Source organism: Diadema setosum, chromosome 16 (genome assembly GCF_964275005.1).
Source record: "Diadema setosum chromosome 16, eeDiaSeto1, whole genome shotgun sequence".
Taxonomy (NCBI): Eukaryota; Metazoa; Echinodermata; class Echinoidea; order Diadematoida; family Diadematidae; genus Diadema; species Diadema setosum.
This window is the reverse complement of record NC_092700.1, coordinates 3,584,176-3,608,882: the sequence shown is the minus strand read 5'-3', so window position 1 is coordinate 3,608,882 and position 24,707 is coordinate 3,584,176. Positions and strand designations below refer to the sequence as shown.

General features: G+C 36.4%; 1 protein-coding gene across 1 annotated transcript in view; it reads left to right on the top strand.

Annotated features, from left to right (window-relative positions):
- The window catches only part of LOC140240209 (alpha-1-macroglobulin-like), a 67,220-nt gene that overhangs the window by 27,995 nt on the left and 14,518 nt on the right, over positions 1-24,707 (top strand). The window contains 7 exon segments of the mRNA XM_072320002.1: positions 8,085-8,237; positions 9,673-9,819; positions 14,270-14,348; positions 15,770-15,998; positions 18,855-19,083; positions 22,172-22,313; positions 24,181-24,284. Of these exon segments, the coding sequence (XP_072176103.1) occupies positions 8,085-8,237; positions 9,673-9,819; positions 14,270-14,348; positions 15,770-15,998; positions 18,855-19,083; positions 22,172-22,313; positions 24,181-24,284 (1,083 nt within the window).

Below are 24,707 nucleotides of genomic sequence, written 5' to 3'. Positions count from 1 at the left end.
CCTCTTTCAACTGTTTGACAATCTTAAGTGATTATATATTCAAAATACCTGTGTATAATGAAACTATTATGATAGAAAAGAAACAATAAAGAAAGGTAATACATCTTGTGCTTTGGATCAAAAGTTTATTATCTAGTATTATACTTTATACATATTGAGAATTCACACATAGGCTCCAATATAACGAAGAATCAAGAAATAAACTGGTAATTTTATTTTTTTTTTGCCAATAAAGAATGAGTTTCAGCTGCTTCAGGAGTCTCGACAATGCTTTGGTACCGTCATTGTCGACACTCCTGTAGATGGTGGAGGCCACTGAAAATTCGAGTTAAATAAACTTATTTGTCATTGGCAAAAAAAAAGTAAAAAAATAATAATGATAATTACCAGTTTATTTCTTGATTCTTCGTCATATAATGTGATATATATAATAATATATATATATATATATATATATATATATATATATATATATATATATATACTGTTTGTCACATATACATAGGTACATTGTGCTGGATTGGGTGCGTAGTTTTCTAGCCGGGATATGGATGGGTGCTGTGCTCCACTCTCTTCCCCGAACAGTCAGAGTGGGCACGGGTGAGGGAGGGTTGATGGGCGAATGTATTAATAACAGAAAATATGTGGATGTCTGTTGGATCTCCCAGAGGGCATTACTTAAACTTATGTGTGTGTCTGTTTATTTATTGCATTTCTGTATCCATGTTTATATATTGTATCTTCATGTTTTTAGGAATATTTTACTGTATATACTATATGTGCTTTGTAAGAAGCGAATAAAGAATATAATATATATATATATATATATATATATATATATATATATATATATATATATATGTTTGTATATAATATATATTATGCATAAATACTCAGTGGTCTAAGGATAAGACGCCTGTCTAGACATGTGATCAGCGTAGACATGGATGCTACTGGAACATTAATTCTGTTTTTACATACGTCAATGTAGGGTAATTCGGCAATCAGGTGCAAAAAAAAAAAAAAGAAGACTTTCAACATTTTATTTTGGTTAATATATTACGGTCTGGAAATAATTTTCCGAGGTTCTCCTTTAATCATGCCGAAGCATTTTTTTAATGCATCCCAAGAAACATGTTCTTAAATCTCCATAATTATATAGACAGAGTTATAACATACACGTGTAGCATGCATTATAACAGAGATATTTTGACGTGTATGAATATCGTTCACATTCAATCGAACTGCGGTTAAAATAAGTGATAATGTATTTTTAGGTACACCTATGGACAGCCCGTGAGAGGTAGTTTTGAAGCGGAAATCTGGCTGCGAGGTGATTGGTTTCCTACCTGGACTCCAGAAAGGGTAAGTTTGGGTATTGGATCTCTAAGATGGATCAGCAGAAAAGAACTGGGGGTATTTCACGAAGTGTTTTGTCAGATATTTTGTTTGACAAACTGCTATCATTAAGCTACTGAAATCTTTACCTCTGATTGGCTGAGAGCAAATGTGTCCGACAAATTTGCAAAAACACCTGTGCTCTCCCTCTCTCTCTCTGTCCTGTAATTCTTCCCCTTCTCTTCCCCCTCTCTTTCTCTCTCATTCTTTCTGTCTTTCTCTGTCTCTCTCCCTACACAATTCTCTTCCCCTGTTTTTCTTTCTCTAAATCTGTCTATCCTCACTAAGTCTGAAGAAGTGGATAAAGTGTCACAAATTCCATGAGTTTGTATAACTGTGCATTTCAGCTGAATTCTTCTAGTCTCGCATGACGTAAAAACATTGGTTGGGTGGGATTACAAAGTAACTGACGGTGTATGGATCCCTCCTTGCACAAAAACAAACCCATAAAAGTGTGATCATAATGAAACTGAGAGAAAAGAAGGTATCACTATCGTCGTGTTTGTGTGTGTGTGTGTGTGTGTGTGTGTGTGTGTGTGTGTGTGCATCAGAGATTTCTAATGTACGATATTTGTATAAAACAAAGCATGCAAATATGACTATGGTTTCGTCTACTAACTTTATGTCACTTACGAAACTTGTGCAGCTACAACCCTCTATGAAAGTCTTATCAAGAATATGTGGCCGTGCAAAATAAAACAAACAATAAGTCGCACCCCTGATTTTACATGAGGCCTCATAAAGGTGAAATGGTTCAACCAAGTCAATCTTGAGTTTTTCAATTTTTCTGAAAGAGCTATCATTATTCTACATTATTCTTCAGTTTGGTATCTTCACATGAATGAGGAAGTGTGTTTTTAGCATGTTTTTCTTCAACACCTTTTTGAGAAAGAGTAGAATAATCAGGTATGTATTAAAGGCCGCTTTTCATGTTTTGAAATCCTTTGCGTACTCTTCCCTTTCAAGTTTAATAAGGATAACGCATTTTAAAGCTTAGAGCCTGCTCTTTCAGAATCTTCTCTTTAAACTAAAAATCCATGTCTGGCGACTCTGTGTTGGTTTTGTGATGCAGGGTCACAAATTTAATGTATGTGGACAAGGCAATTTCTGAAATATTTCGAAACATTATCTCAATCCCTCTTAATAGATTATTTCAGAGGAGGCAGATACATCTGGATGTGCTGAATTCAATTATACCCTTGGCAGAGGGCTGAGAGGCCAGAAAATAGATGTTGTCTCAAATTTCACGGAGGTAGGAACAGGTAAGATGTTGTGGATAAAGAATCGGCAATGTACATAATTTAACAATAGCAACTCAGGAAGGCTTATATTTCAAAGTGGATTTTTATCCTAAATAGATATATCTTCATTCCTACACACACAAAGACACACACACACACACACACACACACACACACAAACATAATATATAGAGAGAGCTTTTCATTATTGACACAATTTCTGTGTAAAGAAATGAAATGGTACTTTCACTGCATAATGTATATAACACCTAGTATGTTACTAACGAGTGTACATGAATGAAGTTTCGATTGAATTAAATTCATATTGTATTTTCATTTATTCAAAACAAAATATCATTACAAAGAATGCATGTTGCTTGTAAGAAATGAAAGAGCGTAGTTGCTTGTGTACCTACTTGTACCCTGCAATCATAGAAAGGACTAGCAGACGTTCGGTGTAAAGTAACGTTCGCTATACAATTATGAAAATAATCAAGGCTAATACAATTGTTTATATTTAGAGAAAATTATATATATTTTTTTCTATTAGACGTTTTACAGTGTTTTCATCAAGAAGGTCAACGCGAAATATTCAGACATGACATTTACATATTTACACACACACACACACACACACACACACACACACACATTTCTTTTGAATCTGTTCAACCTGAACTTGCTTTGGAAGAAAATAATGTCCAGTGTGTTTTCAATGAATATATGAAATCTATACGGAAAGAAGAAAATGTTCATTTATTTATGTATGAGAACTGTGTAATTTTTGTGTATATATGATTATGTTTGTCTCCCTGTGAATTTAGGAGTGTTGATTCAATCACGAATCGTATCCATTCCCCTCAGCCGTGTACATTATAAAGTAAAGATCCAGGGACCAGATTTCTTCAAACCAGGATTACCCTACAGGGGGCAGGTAAGAACTATATTTAGTTCACCGGTACCTTCAGTTCTTTCTTCCAATATTTTATTTTGCGTCTTTGAAATCGTTGATTTTTTTTTTGTTATTGTTGTTAGATAGATTTGCTGTTGGTTATGGAAATATAGTAGGCATTATACATATGGCTAGATATCGTCTGTCATTACCTAGCAATAATCTGACTTTTACTAAAATGTTATAGAAATGTTTCTTCAGCAATTGCTTGTGTTATGATGTATTTTATGTATTTATGACTAGATTGCCTATTGTCAAATTTATTTCAACCTAATTGGAATTATTGAATAAGAGAGAAAACTGTAGCTTTTTGTTGATATACCGCTGTTAACAGTGTGCCCTTTTGACTTTTGAATTACAGATCATAACTTCTGCAGTATTTCAAATTCTTTACTACACTACTTTCCTCACAAGAAATTGGGATTCTCCATTGGCTTTAGAATAAGAAGCAAAGCAATCTATGGACAATGACGTAAAAGCGTTTACACTCCCGAATGACTCGTCAGATGTAACTGTAGGAGTCATCTCGTTTCAGTATACATTGGTATTATATCCACAACATGAAAGTCATCCGTTACAATTGGCAATAATGATTATATCCGAGCAGGGTTTCAGAGCACTGAACGCTATTGCCTCGTAGTTTTGTTACATAATTCCTATTCCTCTTATACCGTATCAAAAGTCAGGTTACATGACACACTTTTATTGTTTTGTTATTGTTTTTTCATCATTTGTTTACAGTGACAGCAGAAAGATAGCAAACGCAAAATCATTAATTGAAAATAACATTATCGTAAGGATATTAATTATCAGAACACACGGTTTTCTGCCGTATTCTGGTAACCAGTATGTGAACAGGCCGGTTGTCTTGATTCAATAATTTGCAAGAATACAGGATTAACATTAAAGTTTGCAAATACATAAATTGATCATTCTTTAGGATGCAATGATAGATAAATTTTGGTTTAAAGCTCGACATAGGAATGACTTGGATGAAAGTTATGTCACGTATAATTTCTTTTATTTTTACAAGGTCGTTCTGTCATACCCCGATGGCACCCCAGTTCCGGGTATTGCAGTTAGTGTGGAAATAGCCGAGACGAGCAGGCAAATGACAGTTGTCACCGAGACCAACGGCATTGGTCGATTTGAGATTCGAGGACCTTCTGACCCACTTACAACGACCCTGACGTTAAGGGTAATGACCTCTCTCCACAATTCATATAGCAGTACGCATCCTCACCCACGTAACGCACCTAAACATTAATACATGCACACACACACACACACACACACACACACATACCCATACACACACTGACATGCATAAAGTATAGTGCAATTTAAATCTCGTCAAGAATTGAATTTGACTGACAGATTGCTTTTTGTTAACGTATGAATGAGTATGTGTGTGTGTGGGGGGGGGTCGGGGTGAAACAAATTCATCCTTCTTTAGCTGTTGGTGTTTCCCAAATGAAAGCAATAATCTACTATTCCATGTACATATACATTACTGTGTAGCAGTCGAAGAAGTTATGATGTTGTTTGTTGTTTGCTCGTCTCTAGCTGAAAATGATTTTGCATGGTCTTTATAAATTCTATTAATTCATATATGCATTTTTCATTTTTGAAAAGTGGGTTGGGTATTATAATGCTTTATTAAAGTTCTGGTTACTGTCTGAATGTCTTATCTGAATGTTCAAGAGGAAATTTAAAGGTTAAGATATACGTAGCATACCAACGATTAAAGACAGCCGATCGTCATCCCCAATGGTACGTAAACTCCGAACGACCGAAGTTTGTGCATGCAATTGCGCAATGATAGACTCGGTGCTATATTCATAAACGCGTGGGACAATGCTGCCACTGAGACACGTGTGTGTGTGTGTGCGTGTGTGTGTACGCATCATACACAAACATTGTCACCGCGAGCTGCGGTGATTAGAGGACAGAGGCCAGAAGACGGGTGTGTGTGTGTGTGTGCGTGTGTGTGTGCGCATCATACACAAATATTGTCACCGCGAGCTGCGGTGATTGGAGGAGAGAGGCCAGAAGACGCTTGGCTTTTTTGGCCTCTCTTCATGCGCATGCCCACTGAGAGTGTGCGTCCATTCGGAAACTCTCGTGGCTCGCTCGGACAGCCATTTTGGGTTAGGCGATTAGCACAGAGAGCTCTCTTGTAGCCTAGCGTTTTGTTCGCTGACCCATTGAGTCAGCGCTATTCTCATTCGGGGTCACTACATTTGATACAGAATGGGGGAGGCAGCATGTTGCGTTCGTCGCCGTGCCGCACAAACCACTCGCCACGATTGAGTGCCTTTAATCTGCCAGACCATGTGTAACAAGATAGTTATGCAGTAATTGGTTTCCATTTCTTCCTTTATGCATCTCCAGGCTACTGACGCAGATGGAGCAATATTTACGATTCCAACGAAATTTGTGGATGCATGGTATTCGACGAGCGGTTCTTTTCTTGACGTTGGAACATTTGATCAAACAGTCTTTACCAGTGGTCAAGATGTGAATGTCAACCTTACGTTTACAAGGCCTGCCTCTGAGACGACCTCCAGTATTAAAATTTTCTATCGGGTTAGTATCCAATCTCTCATTTTTATTCTGTTGTGGGCTCGTAAGCATTCATTCCACCATTCATTGCATTGCTTATGTAATTCAGCAGAACCGATTATGGTAGCGATCGTTATGTATGCTAATGTCCAAACAACAGAAGATGTGCATTTTGTTTTGATACACTGCAAGAGTTCAAATCATGTTTAGGCTAAACCTTTGAGAGCAATGGAAGAGGGGCTCTTTTTTGGATATTTGTGTGGGAAATATGAAAATACTAATGTTGACACATCTGAAGGATAATATTTTCTGGTTCTGCAGATTTTGTCACGAGGGCGTGTCGTCTCCAGCGGGCAAGAGACATGGACAAATCCGAATGTAATAAATCCACCTGTAGAAAGCCGTGCAGAAATACGAGGGGATGCATCAACCGCAGGCAGAGAAAAAAGATCTTCTCCATATCATTATGGCGGGCGTTGGAGAACAACAGGTGCGTTTACCGTCTGCTGGTAGATGATATTCCATTTGAGAATTTGCCCACAAACCCCATGTTAGTGATCTTCTTTTTTTTTAACAAGGCAGGATGTTCCTAACCATTGCACTAAATTGTAGAATGCCGTGGGCAGCCATGGCCTTTTGGATATCCTATGACCACAGACCCGTAAAGTGATGCTTTTCCTGTTTTTATGATCTGATTTCGTGTAGCTATATCACTAGATATAAGACCCTTTCTTTGTTGGGGGGGGGGGGGTGTTCAATTATATTGGCCTGCAGTGCATTTTTTTTTTACTTTGCCTGTTTGTTTTTTGAAGTCAGAGCGCCCGTTTTGCCACCCTATCCTCCTCGTGTTATTGGGAACTTGGTATTTTCCTTTACTGCCACGGCTGAGATGTCTCCATTAGCTCGTCTTCTTGTCTTTTACATCCGCGGAGATGGTGAAGTAGTCAGCGCCAATGGAGAAATCAAAATAAATCCTTCATTTCAGAACAAGGTTAGTATTAGCATGCAAGTACGCTGTATAGCGTTTTAGTCATTAATAAAACACACAAAACCCCCAAAATAACATCCATACTGATTGTTACAATGCTTGCTTCTATGTGAAAACGAACTTGAGAAATTCAGCTGGAAAGGTTTAAACCGGTGAAGTCGAGCAAGCATCATCTTGGAGTGGGCACCTTAAATCAGTGGATGAACATCGTTATGCCTCAATAAAATGAGGCCCTAAATGCATCGAAATTTTGCTTCTGATCAAATTCTATACTTGCTTCTTGTTTTAGTCAATCCCCATCATATGCAGTTTCTGTGGCTGTTCGTGTATAACAGGTCTTTCGTAGACTGAGGGTAGAAGCAGTGGCGAATCTACGGGGGGGGGGGGGGGGGTCGTTGGTTTAAACTCCCCCCCCCCCCACCATATGGCAACCCTACAAATGAAAAATAAATCTACTGTGTGTGTATGTGTGTGTGTGTGTGTGTGGGGGGGGGGGTTACCCCCCTCCCTCGCTTCCCTTCCGCAATTTGCAGCTCAGTCCCTGAACCCCCTCCCCTTGGGAAAAAGCTAGATCCGCCCCTGTGAAGTGGTTACATCGTAACTCTACATAACACAATCGCCAAACAGGTTCGCGATATAGATTTGCAATTTCGGAGAGAAAAATCTCTAACCTTGAAATATGCACTCCATCTACAAATTTCAATTTCAAACACATATTCCTATGTCACTCATGCCCGTACATGATAGTGAAGTATATTTATTTAAAAAAAAAAGACCTTTAAGTGACTTTACATCGGACACTAAATACATTTCATTATACAAACAGACAAAACTAAACAGTGTAGAATAATATATTACGTCACTTCAATAAATGACATCATAAAATGTCTCGTAAACAATGCAATATTCACAAGTGAATCATTTTCAAATCTTCCCGCAGGTGTCCGTAGAGTTTGTTGAAGGCAGAGAGGTTCGACCAGGGCAACCAGCTTCTGTACGTGTGTCTGCCCAGCCGTCCTCACTTTGTGCTTTTGGTGTAGTGGACAAAAGTGTGCATATCATGGCGGGCGACAACCAACTCACAAAAGACAAGGTAGAGGTTAAAAACAGTTACCGATTCCATTTTCTCATGATTTCATAGCTCTGAAGAGAATACATTACAACAGAAACTAGGAGGAGAGCTATATAAAATGAATCATGGCAAATTTGTGAAAATTGAGCAAACATTAATTTATATAATTATGGAGCATAGGAGAAGGACTCCTAAGCTCTTCTATCTCTCTCCGGTTCACAGTCCTTTCCATCTCTACACACACACCAGAAAGAATACTCTTACTCAATTTCTAACCTCTTATCCTACCTTTTTTTTTCCTCCTGTCATTCTAACAGTCCTTTTAAAGACTCCACATGGTGAACCGCAAACCGAGCATATTCAATGTACTCCACCATGCAAACGCCTTCCTTCAGAAATCAACATTAATCTATAGTTTCCAAACCCGAGTATCACTTTTACGATGCAAATTGAATCAGATCGCTATGTCTTTATCTCACGATTATGCTATTGGCTAAGACATGGAAGTCCATTAAGTTTCTAAGTTTCGTGAGCTGAAAGAAGTAGAAGTATTTCAACGTTATATGCGACCCTTCAAAAAAGAAAACATAAAAAACAAACAAACAAACAAACAGAAAGTCGCTAGAGAAGATTCTAAGCTTTCAAATATGTATCAGTCAATTCAAAAGGATCCTCTTGACATTATTGTTGGAAAGAATGCACGCACTTTGGAAAATGTGAACGGAGAAAAGAGGCTCTGAAGTACAGGGTCTATTCAAGCGCTTACTCTCAAACAAGCTGTGCTGGCTGTGCGATGTTGGAACAAGCAACAGAATGTTAGCCACTGGAGCAACAACAGTGAAGAGAGAGAGAGAAAAAAGTTGAAATCGAACATGCGCTATAAACACATTCCTTTCATGTTAAATACCAACTTTCAAATGACTAGCTTAGTTCAAAAGTTATTATTGTTCAAACTGTTAGAATGTGAAAAGTATTTCAAAAAATGAAAAGGGGCCTCAAAGACATGATCTCACTAGTCAAAAAAAAAATGTTGTAGAAAAATCGATCAAAACAGACTTTCTCATTCATTTTATGATCGCCCACTCTAGTATACTGTAGAAGAAGAAAAGCTCTTTCAGAAAATATGAAATACTTGAAATTGACTTTGTTGACCGGTTTCACCTCTTTTGAGTCCTCATGTAAAATGAAGGGGTTCGACTTTATGTTGGTTTTGCGATGCACGGTCACATTATGATGTTTAGTTTATTTCCATAGTGGCCAGACATGTTGACTTTTAAATGTTCGCAGTGTTGACATTGATAAGTGAACTGTGAGATCTGTGCATCAAATTTTCATTTGTGCTTTTGATTAATATTATACAGATTGTGAAAACACTTGCGAAAAACAGATGATTATGGACCATGATGGAGTCCAAAAATATATTTTTGATACGATTCTGCCATTCATTGGTTTGCAGGTATTTACCCCAGTCAACTCCTTCAACAATGTCCCGTTCAGAAGATCAGTGTCATGTCCACGGACTGAGGAGATCGCGCTCCCACCAAACTCAAATGCAAGGACCTCGTGGTATAGTAAGCATGTCGACAGTTCGGCGAGTTTTGGGGTAAGTTTATCATCATTACAAGGCAATGTCAAACACGTATACAGGTCACAAGTCAGTGCATATTTTTCGTCGGCAAAATATCCTCAGCACGAGTCATCGTGCACAAGTAAGAGGTCTGTTGCGCCATGGTAGACTTTACTTTGCAGACTGCTTACAATACCCTTATTGTTTTGTTTATTAGATCTCTGAGACCATGACATCATAAAGAGCCAATATGACGTCAGACACATTTTAACGCAATATGAGTATTTGTCATAGAAATGAAATGTTTTATCTATCATAAAAAAAAAATGGCCTATGATGTTAGAAAGGAATATGAAAGGGATCATATAGTGTTGGTTGAGGTTTCTAACAATATATTTGTGTGTGTGTGTATGTGTGTGTGTGTGTGTGTGTGTGTGATGAGAAACTTCTTATGATAATATGTGACCCTGCACCACAAAACAAACGAAAAGTGGCCAGACATGAAATTTTAGTTAAGGGCAAAATCTGAATGAGCAGACTTTAAACTTTAAAATGATGTATAACTCAAATCAAATGGACTCTCCTAACCTGTCAAAATATTGGAAAGAAAGCACAAACTCAGGAAAAGTGTGAACTGAGAAAAGAGGCTCTGAAGTATAGTGCCTATGTCAAGCGCTTAGTCTTTACCAAGCTGTGCTGGCTGTGCGATCAAAGGGACAAAAAACAGGATGTAAACCACTGGAGTAACAACAATGAAGGGATTACCAAATCAAAATGAAATTGAACATACCTTATAAACACACCCTGTCCTTAATAAATGCCAACTTTCAAAGCAGTAGCATCATCCTTTCAAAAGTTATAGGAGTTGAAAGTGGAGAGTGAGTACAAGATTTTTAAGAAATGAAAAGAGGACTCTAAAGACACACTCAATCACACTGTTCTGCCAAAAATGTTCAAGATAAACTGCTAGAAAACACACTTTCCTGCCTGTTTTATGATCCTAAATCAATGCTTAATGTAGAAGAAGACTTGCTCTTCCTTAAAATGTGAAAAAGTCAAGATTGGCTCGTTTAAACTATTTCACCTATTTTCAGTCCTCACACAAAATCAGTGTGTGCGACTTTATGTTCGTTTTGTGGTGCACGGTCGCATATGAAAGAGCATGTAATTCCATAAGGAATTCAACGTTTATTTGATGAAAATTGGTCTTAAAATGGCTGAGATATCTAAAACAGAGCATTTCTAATAAAGTGTTGGACCCACCTTTTATTACGATCACTTTGTTTTACTTTTTTTTTTAGATGTTTAAGTCATCCCAACCCGATTTTCATCGAATAAACTTTGAATTCCTCTTGAAATGGTATGAGATGTATTATTTCATAAGTGCTTCCTTGGTAGCGCACAAAAAAAAAGAGAATAAAAGCCCAATTCTCATCTCTACCAATACTGCATCATCCTTTATGCTGTATGGATTCAGCAAAATAAAAGAAACAAAGACGAATGGTACAACCATATCATCTTTCCTCATATAGCTTGGATTGGAAGAACATTTTAAGGGCATGGGAGACTATAATATCTGAATGTAAAAACGCCCCGATTTCATGGGAGGTCATTTCGAGTAACTTAAAAAAGAAAAAAAAAACCGTCATATCTTTTTTATTTGTCCAATAATATTCTATTTGATTGTAGTGGGAAGGCAACATTGTATATACACATTAGTATATATATATATATATATATATATATATATATATATATATATCATTATCACAATTAAAGTTTGCATTAATTGTGGAGAGGTCATTTTCTGTGATGGACTTGGGTCGTTCTTTGAATCATACACAGGATAGGCTGCTATATTAAGAACTGATTAATGGTATGGTAAAAGCAAAAGATAAGAGAGTTTTGTTGCTTTTTTCAGCTTTTATTCCGTATGGCCTACAAAAATGTAATTGTCTGCAACAGTGTAATGTCCCTCATTACTATACTAAGTCATTCTGTGTGTGTAGCTGTGCGTGTACACGTCTGTGTGTATACTTGAAGCTATAATGTGCATATGTGTATGTGTTATTTTAAATGTTTGGCAATTTCTTCCATTTGTCTCTTATAAGCAATAATATGTGGACAATATAACTAAGGAACCGCTACAGGTACCCAGCTGAATATTTGCACATGCATAAATAAGTGAATAAAGTTGTCGCCATCAAACGATGGTTGCACATAACCAAGGTCAAGGGCCAAAGGTCATTGGTCAAGTTCAAATTGCAAAATGTCACAATTTTCCCCATGTCTCTGCAGTGCGGGAGAGTATTTTCATAAAGTTTTAATACACACGTATTACTAGACGTATTACATCAAATCTCTGAATCTGGTTGGTCATTTGTTCAAAGGTAAGGTAAAAATGCTGCCATTTCACTAGTTTCTCAATCTTCTAAAACGGTTTGATTGCTACATTTTTAGTTGCTTCTAAATTCAGACCATACATAGGCTTACTACTAACATGCGCACTGAAAACACGATTTTCTCCATTTTCCCCAATAATTTTGTATTATTCAAATGGCAGGATCTTGGTTCTTCTGCAATTTGTGTACCTTTCCCAAACTACTCTAAAGCAGCTGGGGTCATTCCTACATTCATATCAGATTTCACTCATTTATGTTAGGAACTTCCGGGGGTAATTAGGGTTTATCATCTATACACAAGATCTGAAGTCCATGCATAAGCTACAATTTCCCATGTTAAACTGAATTTGGCCAAAAATAGGACTTGGGCCGTCCTTATATTCAGGAATTTCATTCTATACAATATCTTAGTTTTGTCTCGAAGAAAATATGATAAGATGCCCTATTGGCATTCATATTCTGATACAGTCCTGTGTGATGCAATGTGCATCCAGTTTAAGCCTTCATATTTCTAATAATATCTAGGTTCAAAGCAAGGTGTTATATTGTATTATGATTTATAAGAAAAAACAAATAAAAAGCTTTTTGCTGATTAAAAAAGGGGGTTCAAACTGTTTTTTCACCGAAAGGCATCATATCTTTTATCTGGAATTGCTCTAAAAGGAAAAATGACATTGTTAAACTTTTCCATCCTTCTTTCCCTGTAATGTTATAATATGTGTAATCACCAGAGAATGTAGATATACTGTTACCTGCACTATTCTATTTACAGGCAAATCGATCGCATAAAATTCTGTTAGGTGCCTGGTTCCACAGCATCGATTTTCTGGAACGATATTTGATTTATTAAAAGTGATTTGATGGCATAATAAGTTAATTGTTGAATTTTCAGCCTGGGATTCAAAATTTAAATAAAGAAATAAGATTGTCCCTCAGGAATAAATGCGACCCTGCATCACATAACAAACAAAAAGTTGCCAGATATGATATTTTAGTTTAGAGCATATTCTGAAAGAGTAGACTCTAAGCTTTTAAATGATGTATAACTCAAATCAAATGGACTCTCTTAACCTATCTATATATTGGAAAGAAAGCACACACTCAGGAAAAGTGTGAACTGATAAAAAAGAGGCTCTGAAGTACAGTGTCTATTCAAGCGTTTAATCTTCACAAAACCGTGCCGGCAGTGCGATGGATGAGACAAAAGACAGGGCGTAAACCATTTGAGTAACAATGAAGGGATTATCAGATTAAACTGAAATTGAGCTTGACTTATTACACATTCTGTCCATAGTCAATGGCAACTTTCAAAGCAGTAGCATTATTCTTTCCAAAGTCATTAGAGTTGAAAGTGAAGAGCGTGTACAAGGTTTATAAGAAATGAAAAGGGGATTCTAAAGACAAACCTAATCACACTATTCTAACAAAAAATGTTCAAGATAAACTGCTAAAAAAAAACTTTCCTGCCCAATTTATGATCCCAAATTGTAGCTTAATGTAGAATAAGAGTTGCTCTTTCAGAATTTTTTTAATTTTTTTTTTGATTGTTTTGTGATGCACGGTGACAAATGCTCATGCCTTTAAAGGGCTGGTACAGTATTGGTGGAAATGGGAATTGGGCTGTTAACTTTTTGTGAGATATCAAGAAAGCACTTATGATTATAGTACAGGCATACCATTTTAAGAGAAATTCAAAGTTTATTTGATTAAATTCGGTTTTGAAATGACTGAAACATCCAAAAACAAAGTAAAACAAAGGGATCGTAATAAAGTGTGGGTCCCACACTTTATTAGAATCGCTCTTTGTTTTGGATATCTCAGCCATTTCAAAACCAATTTTCCCCTAACAGAGGTTAAATTCCTCGTAAAATTAAATGTTCTTTCATATTTTGTAAGAGGTTGCCCATTATATAACAAAAAAAAATGTAAGAAACCTGAAATTAGGTCTCAACCAAAACTAAACGATCCCTTTAAACTATCACTGAAGAGTAGGAGCACCGTGGCATATTCCGTTCCGGAAGGTTCGTCATGACGATGATATTTTCTTATGGTGAATTTGAGATAGCTGTGTGTATATCCTTCAGATGGCTGGAGTTGACGTCATGTCCGACTTTGAGCTAGAGACAAGACCATGCTGGGTAACCATTACAAGATACATACCTTGTAAGTAGACTAGGGTTCCGTTCTATTTTTTTCTTTGCCCAGATGTTGTTTTCATTGATCATTTATCGCTGCTATGCATGTTGACACCAGGAGCTTTGCTGCAAATCATTCATGCTATTCAAAGGTCCTGTTTACTTTTGGGAACAGTGATTTCAAAATGTATATGAGTAGGTCGGTTGTACCACAAAACATCCCATCATATACAATTTTCATGATAAATCCTAAAATGTAAGGATATATCTGTATTTTTCCTAGTAAACTATATCTGTAGACGGTTTAGTCTGGAAACATTCTTTTGTTCAAATCTTTTTAAATTTACCAGTGCTTAACATCGATTTTACCAATTCAGTTTTTTTACAGTGGCTGTTTCTATCCCTAACTCATTTTTTATTTTGATTTTTTTGCAAATGGTAAATTATACCTTTACGATTGTTACAGATAAATGAAAACAGGAAATATCGACGAAATAGATAAATTGAACACTTTACAACTGTAAAAAGAAAAAAAAATTATAAATAACCTTCATAGTTATTCCACCCTTAATATCAGAAAATATAAATCAGTGTATAATGATAACATAAACTGCCTCCTCTTCAGTCGTCATCGTCAACGAGATGGGTATACGGCTTAGACATACAGAATTAGGTGATAAGTTTCAGAGATATCACCATCATTTGCAGGTTCCTGTCATATGAATGATTACATTTTACATTATTTTTATCACTATTTTATTATCATTATTACTTTTATCATTATTATTTATTCGGCAATCCAACAAACAATACAAGCGGACATAGAATGCACTCAGAAAATCGTTTCACATGATATAAAGATTGTTGTGATTCCAGGTGCATGCTGCTGGTTGCCAGGGGAGAAAAAAAGCAAACTTAATCACCGAGGCTCGAAGCCTTCCTCCCCGCCCAGTGCGTGCGCCACGAATCAGCTATATCTAATGTAAAACACCTACAAACACTGCCAAATAATACGTTATTACACACACAAAAAAGACTGAACTCAAATACAAATACATGTTCAACTAGAACAATCCCTGAATATGGCCGATGCCCCACCCTGACCTGATAGTGTTAGGTCATCCAGCAAACATGTGATTATTAAATGGAATACTGATTAAACTCTAGATTGTTCAGGAAGCCAATAATTTTCAACATTATGTAGTATTTAATGTGGCAAATTGGAACTAACTTCAAAAACCGGCAGTTTGATAAGGTCATTGTAACACGTTGATTCTTCTTTCTTTCTTTTTTTTTTTTACTGACCATGCGAGGTTCAGGTATCACTACGATTTGTTGCCCTGACTGTATGAGTTCTAGGTGTCTCTGACATCTTTACTGGCGTAATCTATATAGGGTCGAGATATCACTGAAATTTGTTGTATTTTCCTAACAATGTCTTTGTCCCAGGTCAGTTTCCTGATCCGTGTTGGTTATATCCGAGCTTAATGAACCCAGGCTTCCATCACGGGTTACCGGGCCCAGGGGCCAACGTTCGTTTTGTATTGGATTCAGAGCCAGTGCCTATAACGCACATACCAGACCAGGTTGAATTGGAACCTGCAGATGGAGCGAAACCCTTGGAAGAATTGAGAAATTACTTCCCGGAAACATGGCTTTGGAAGCTATCAAGAATGGGGTTAGTGTTTCTTCTCCAACATAATTCAAGCAATCCTGTCTCTGATGTGAGACACGGCATGAATAATATCTGGGAGATGTAGATTTTGCTGCACACCTCTCATGTATGCGGAATGAATTATAGTAAAAGTCACGATATCTCCAGATGATATTAAAGGACAAGTTAACCTTCATAGACATATGGGTTGAGTGAACACAGCAACGTTAGTAGAGCACATCATTGAGAGTTTGAGAACAATCGGACAATCCGTTCAAAAGTTATGCATTTTTGAAGTTTCTGCTCATTCAAGGCTTGACGAGAAGACTACTATAGCTTGTGATGTCACATGAGTACAACGATATAAAGAAAGAATAAAGGAAATTCAACATATTCTCACTTTCCTCGCATAACAAAGGAACACTTGACTTCTCTCGTTCAGAAGGCAGGGGGAATAGTATTACTCTGAACATATCGAATAAGTAACAAGTAACAAGTCGAAGAAATGTTCACTTAATTAAAAAAGTAAAGTTTTTTGAAATTCTCTTTTTGTTTTCTTTAATATATGGTTGTACGCATATGACATCATACACTATAGAAGTCTTCTCATCCAGCAGTGACTAGGCAGATACTTTAAACATTCATAACTTTTGAACGCATTGTCCGATTTCCCCCAAAACTTTCAGTGATGTGTTCTACTGATATTGCTACATTCACTCAATCCACATTCATATGAAGGTGGACTTGTCCATTAAACTGTAGGGGGCTTCAAATCAAGACTTGAGAGGAATTTTTTTTATATAATAATTATTCTATAACTTTTATTCATTATTGGCAAGCATACCAGCAGCTTTTACAGTGCAGAAGAATACAATTATGTTCATAATTTTTGCTCTGTATACTCTCTAAAAATATCGAGTGATAATGTTCACTCGTGAAGAAGTGGATTTTTTTTTAAAAAGAGCGTGTTTTAGAGCGGAATTAGAGTGAACCTTTATTTAAAATGTTCATTTTCACTAAAAATCACTCTTATTCACTCTAAATTCATTCTTTTCTGTTCTCACTCTTTCAAGAGTGAACATTGTCCTTTGATATTTTAGAGAGTAAATTGATATTTGTTAATAATCACTATCATAGCTATTGTAACTATAATTGTTATCATTACTTCAATATTATGTGACAAGACATCACAACAACCAAAAGTCACCAAACATTGATTTTAAGTTGAGAAGAAATTTTTAAAGAGCTTGGTCTATTCTTTTAAAATGAAGCCTCGCTCTCTCTAAAATTTCCTAACCTGTCTCAAAAATAGAAAGAACACACTCTCACAAGAATCTAATTGGAAAAGAAGACTTAGGATTTAGGGTCTATTCAAGTGTTTAATCTCACGGCACGCTGTTCTTTGTGCAGTACATGCGACATGAAACAGGAAGCAAACTCTATACACCCCACAGCTTTATATTATCACGCTTTTAATCGTTCTCAAAATATATCTGTTGTCGCTCAAAAAATGACCACAGTAATCCGTTAAGTAAGTGTTACGGCATATACACTGTATGCGCATAACATAAGGGTGGTGCAATGATGTAATTTGGCCATAGTAATTAAAACTGAGACCTCTAATGGTCACATCTTTTATTGCGTGTACAAAACTTCTTAAACAGGTGTTCATTCTGTATGGAGGAATTATCTATCTATCTAAATTCTCAAACTCAATCTTGTATGAATATATCAGAAGGACGCTGTTTAGTATTAGTATCTGTGTTTTTATAGGCGTTCATTTACGTATCATATCAATCATAGTTTATTTCCAATCAACAAAAAATCAAAAACATAGTACAGGTATACATGTCATGAAATAATAATCATTATTGTTCAAACGTCTGCAAATGATTAATGTAGTATACAAGATAAATTATAGAATAACACAATCATTAGGAGGAACAATGTATAGATACCTCGTGGGCGAGCGGAAAATGAATTCGATTTTGGAAAATAGTGACCCACTAAAATGCAAAGCTTGTCGAAAGTCGATCGCTAGATAAATAATGAGTAAATGATATACTATTCAAGTATTTAATATAAGTTATTTAAGTCATTTATAACAATATACATGTAGTTATTTGAAGATACATAGGTCGGGAGAAAAAAAAATACATATGTATGTAAATGTATGTATGTAAGTATATATGTGACTGTCGTTGTAAAAGGATTTCTTTTTTTTTATTGCACATGATGGCACAAGTTACTTATTTTGCACTTCTTAACAATGACAAACATAACAAGGAACTATTTGATACTAACTCTGAGAAATTACATATTTTGCCTATATATTGTATGTGGTGGAACGTGTTATGCTTGTTTAGAAAGATGATGCATAAGATAGTGATAATTATCATTTCAAGTTCTTGGAATGATTGGATTATACCGTTGTCATCATCAATGCACAATAGTTGTCCTTTTTGGTGGATTAAACAAAAATGAAGAGTTTGTGCCCAAAAACCGATGAGGTCCATTTTTGAAGATTCTAAAGTATGGTCTTTGTCATACAGTACAAAGTAATACCTTTTAAATGATATATTGGTCACTATATATAAAGGTACATTTCTGTAGTTATGGTCAAAAGAAGCAAAATTTTTCTTATTATTCTCTTTATTTCTCTTGACCTTTAATCGCACCTATATCTTTATTTGACAAAAATAATACGGACTTATCGGTTTTTGCGAACAAACTCTTCATATGCACATGACAAAAAATATGATAATATGCAGTAGGGGTAAGTATGGTTTGTTTCCATAATGCTGTTTTAAGATCTGTAGTTGTTGCTATTTTGTCCCATATTTATTTTTACATTGACTTTGCTTCGCTGTTTTGTTAAAGGGCAAGTGGTCAGCAGGTCACCAGGGAAGAAATTCCACACACCATAACGGACTGGGTGGCCAGTGCCTTCTGTCTGTCACCCACTCACGGAGTGGGCGTGGCTGACTCAACGTCCATCCGAGCCTTCCAGCCGTTCTTCCTCTCCTACACACTCCCTTACTCCGTCCTCCGGGGAGAGAAAGTTCCTGTGAAAGTATCAGTTTTCAACTATCTCTCTGGTTGCCTCACGGTGAGTGTTGATGTGGGGGGGGGGAGGTCTTAGATTGTCATACCTATTGCCCCTCCCCTTCAAAAAAGTGATGTGTGAGACAAAAAAAAATCAACTGTCCATCTATTACTGTCAGTCACTATACTGTCCTTCTTTGACAAAAGGAAGCAAGTGACATCGAGTATACTACAAATGCTACAAATAGAGAAAATTATGTTTTTGGGTTAGCCCTTCAGCATGGAAATTTACGATAAGAAAAGATGTCGGTATTCGTGCAAGGCATTACTATGGTGATGCATTAATGACAATTCGAGGAATTTTGATATTTACATAGAAACTAATCAATATGTAACTTGCTTCCTTTTGCCAAAGTACTACAGATTTGTAGCAAACATAAAAAAAAAAATGGCAAAAGGAAGCAAGTGATAATCATATCATGAGGTTGTAACTTGCTTCCTTTTGCCGAAGTATTTTAGATTGCGTGCAAATACAAATAATTTGGCAAAAGGAAACACGTAACAATCATATCATTAGGTTGTAACTTGCTTCCTTTTGCCAAAGTATTTCAGATTTTTAGGAAAATCTGGCAAAAGGAAGCAATTGACAATCATATCATGAGAATGTTTTACTTACTTCCTCTCGCCAAAGTATTATACATTTGTAACAAACATAAAACAATTTTAATGGCAAAAGGAAGCAATTGACAATCATAATCATGGATGTTATTTTCTCCCTTTTGCCAAACTATTTTAGATTGTGTGTAAATATAAATGATTTGGCAAAGTGAAGCAAGTGACAATCATATAGACAATTTCTTGCTTGCTTTTGCCATTTTTCATGCAATTTTGTGCACTTACTTCCTTTTGCCCTCCGAATATCTCAGAAAGGAGCCAAATTGATTTAGCTCACATGAGCCGAAGGCTCAAGTGAGCTATTCCGATCGCTCTTCGTCCGGCGTCCGTCGTGCGTCATCCGTCGTCCTTCGTTTGTCGTGCGTAAACTTTATACATTTTCATCTTCTTCGTGAAAACACAAGAGCGATTTTCACCAAACTTGGTAGATAGCATCCCTAGGAGGGTAGAATCTCAATCTATTAAAATATGCACCATGCCCCACCCAGGGCTCCGAACCCCCCAAATTGAGGAATCTTTAAAAATCTTCTTCTCTAGAACCAGAAGTGATAGAGCTAAATTAATACTGTGAGTTAGTAGATTAATGTCTGTAGTTTCAAGTTTGTTCATGGCAGATCCAGGGGTGTCCCCCTTGGGGCGGGGAGTGTGTGTGTGTGTGTGGGGGGGGGGGGGTGGGGAGGTCCAAATGGGGCTTAAATTGCACATTTTCATCATCTTCTTGAAAACCTCAAGATGGATTTTCTCCAAACTTGGCAGGTCGCATTCCCAGGGAGTTAGGATCTAAATTTGTTAAAATGGGCACCATGCCCCACCGAGGGGGCCCCAGGGGGCCCAAATCCCCCACAATTGGGGTATTTTAAAAATCTTCTCCTCCAGAACCAGATGTGATAGAGCTAAGTTAATACTTTGAGTTAGTACATTGATAAATGTAATTTCAAGTGTGTTCATGGTGGAATGAGGGTGCCCCCCTTGGGAGGGGGGGGGGAGGTCTAAATGGGGCCTTAATTGCACATTTTCATAATCATCCTGACAATCTCATAATGGATTTTCCCCGAACCTGGCAGGTAGCATCATTAAGGGGATCTCAATTTGTTAAAATGGGCAACATGTCCCAACCCTTAGGGCCCCAAGGGACCCAAACCTCTCAAAATTAAGGAATCTTAAAAAAATCTTCTACAGAATCAGAAGTGATAGAGCTAAGTCAGTTCTACGAGTTAGTGCATTAATGACTGTACTTTGTTTGATAGCATATCCAGCCCCCCGCTGTTGGCAGGGGGAGTGGTGGGATGGTCCAGATTGGGGACTATATTGTACATTTTCGTCTTCTTCTTGAAAACCTCATGATGGATGTTCACCAAACTTGGCAGGTCGCATCCGTAAGGGGTTAGGATCACAATACTTAATTTGTTAGAATGGGCACCATGCTACTGCCCCATACCCTCACCATCCCCCAAAAGTAATCTTTGAAAAAGGTGTCTCTAGAACTAGAAGTGATAGAGATGAATATTTTTATTGATACTATGAGTTGTACATGTACATGTTTAAATGTGGGCCTGCATCACAGAACCAAAAGAGAGTCACCAGAGCTGGATTTTTAGGCATTGACAAATTCTGAAAGACAAGACAAATTCTGAAAGACAAGACTTTAGGGTTTTTAAATGATATATAACTCAATCAAAATGATTCCCCTGACCTATTTCATTGAAAAGAATGAACACAGTCAGGAAAAGAAGGCTGCAAAGTATTTGGTCAATAAACACGTGATCATACAAGGCCGTGCACTGAATAGCTGTGCAATGAATGGGGAATAGGATGTAAAACTCAATGCAGAGATCATTAAATTAAGCTGAATATTACCATGCTCTGTAAATACTTCTATGCCATCCTGATCTCAACTTTCAAGGCAGGAAAACCATTCTTAGAAAATTTTTTAGAGTTGAAAGTGAAGAATGTGTTATCATTTGATGAATGACATTCCTTATCCCTCTATTCTGCAGACAATAATGACGTAGAAAACCTGTAAAAACGAACCTTTCTGTCAATTAAATGATCCCAAACTTTTTATTATTTTAGAAGAAATGCTAGCTCTTCAGATAACATATAAGGCCCTAAATAACAACAAAAAGCAACAACAACTAAAAATTCGCTATGTTCACCCGCTTCACCCATATCTAGTCCTCATGTGAATTCAGGGCGTGTTTTTTTTTTTTTTTCATGCATGGTCACATATTGCTATCGACACTAAGTTTCCACACATTTGTAAAGGTGATATTCCATGGAAGAACACTTCGCCAGAAATCTGATACCAATATTTATTATTTATGAAGTTAAATGTCGATGACGGTCTTGCCCCTTTCTATATATGCCTGGTGTCACTTATCTCTTTAAAAAGTAATTTTTTATCGGTTGATTTGAAGTGCCTTTTAAATTGTTTAAATCCAGCAAGGTATCTTTCTTCATTTTTCTGTGTTCATCAGGTTGAATTGTCCATGACTGAAAGTACTAGCTTCTCTATCGAAACGGAACCCGAATCTCCTATCATTGAGATCTGTGGAAGTACTAGTAGGACTGTGGAGTATGAACTCATCTTCAGTGAGCTTGGAGATATCCCTATCAGAGGTTAGGAGATTAAAGACCAATATAAGTTTTGTCACACATTTTTCCAGGTATTTTATTATATCTTTTTAGCATTTTTAGCATTTTGACTGTATATGCTCAAATTTTCATTCAAAGAAAAGAACAAAAACAAAAAATGACCTGCTATACTATACCCCATGGCCAACAAAACCATCCAATCGAAAGTGTTGAATCATTAATAGTTTACCAAAGAATCGGACGAATATATGTGTTTCATCCCTGTCATTCAAGGACATTATAAGCTATATATGATATATATTTTCTAAAAGAATGATATGCTCAGTTTTATATGCAGCTGATGTGTCGATTAATGAAGTCCCAACTTTCAAAGTGTATCAGACAACCACGTAGCAATTGCTTCGCATTCTACTTCCGACTTTTCTTAGGTATGATAATTGTTCGTGTATTACAACAACGCTTTACGAGCGTAAAACATTCATGTTAGATAACTTGTTGATAACTTACATTTTCAGATGATCGCAATATGTGACCCTGCATCTCAAAACAAACAAAAAGTCGCCAGACATAAATTTTTAGTTCAGACTGATGTATAACTCAAATCAAATGGACTCTCCTAACCTATCTAAATATTGGAAAGAAAGCACAAACTCAGGAAAAGTGTGAACTGAGAACAGAGGCTCTGAAGTACAGTGTCTATTCAAGCGCTTAATCTTTACCCAACCGTAATGGCTGTGCGATGAATGGGGAAAAAACAGGAAGGGAACCACCAGAGTATATATAACAACAATGAAGGGATTATCAGATTAAACTGAAATTAAACATGCCTCATTAACACATTCTGTCCATAATCAATGCCAACTTTCAAAGCAGTAGCACTATCTTTTCAACAGTTATTAGAGTTGAAAGTGAAGAGTGTGGACAAGGTTTTTCAGAAATGAAAAAAGGATTCTAAAGACACACCTAATCACACTATTCTACCAAAAGCGTTCGAGATAAACTGCTAAAAAAAAAAAACACACTTTCCTACCCGTTTTATGATACCAAATTTTAGCATAATGTAAAAGAAGACCCGCTCTTTCAGAAAATATGAAAAAGTCAAGTTCGGCTAGGTTGACCCATTTCACTTATTTTCAGTCCTCACGCAAAATCAGTGTGTGCGACTTTATGTTCGTTTTGAGGTGCACGGTCACATATAATACTAAGCAGAGGGGTAAAGATAAAATTAGGCATAAGAGTCTCCAATTCGTGTGCCCTATGTACAAAATAATTTGTGTAAAATTAATGCTTATCTAAATTTAAACAAACATATCGGGGGAAAAACCACGCTGGTTCATTTTTACCCCCGTTTTCACTACATCTGTATAAACGAGAAAACAAAAATATGAACTAGGAAACCACAAGTTTCTAATCTTATTTTCATGCTGTTTGCTTTGCAATTACTTTAGAAAGTTATCCTAAACTGTATTATTATCTAATCATTATCGATATTACGTTTTGATAAAAAAAAAATGAAGCCCCACTCATAGAAATATCCTCAAAGGATTGGAATAGATCAATTGATATCACATTTACGTAACTATATCTGCCTATTTTTGTGCCATATTGTCATTTTTTGTGAAATAAAAAAAAATGATTATGTTACCTTGTGAATTAGATATCACTTGGAATTGTTGTTACAATCTTGAATTATTCAAAGACTTGGAGCTTAAATTATTGCACACCACGGTGTACGTTACTAGAAGCTACTTGTGAAATAGGCTTGTGGGAAACGTCTCTGAAAATTATTTTTGGAAGGTTTTTTTTTTTCAGAATAATGATAGCATAATAATAGAAGAATTATTCTGATTAGGAACTTTAACATGTGTTTCCCACTACTCTTTGTTTTCAGTTGATGCTGTTGCAAACCGTGTTGCAGATGGTAATGGAGAAATTGGTCCAGGTAATCACACTTTCCCTGCTGCTGATGCCCTTGAAGACACCATACTTGTGGAGGTAAGTGATTTCATGGGTTCATACCTTGGCATACTGTTACACAGGATCCCGAGGGAAGCTGATAAAGATCATACAAAACATTGAAATACTGTCAATGTATAAGGATTACTGTCTTTTTTCAGTTTCGATTTGTTTTACTTGGAGACTTCCTTTCCAGTAAAAAACACTAAATCAATTATTGTCTAATTATAGACTTCTTTTTAGAAACATATTCATTTTTAGTGATCCCATACAATAAACTCTTTAAAAATGAAATTCTTGTGCGAAATGGATAAATCAGGCAGTGACAATGGGACGCATTCAGAAAGACGCTGAATCTATTTCTAGTTTTGTTTCAACATTCTATCCAATCCCAGTGTGCGTGCTTGACTTGCTAGCAGCTTTTTGCCTGTATATGCAGCTCCATGGATTACCTACATATTA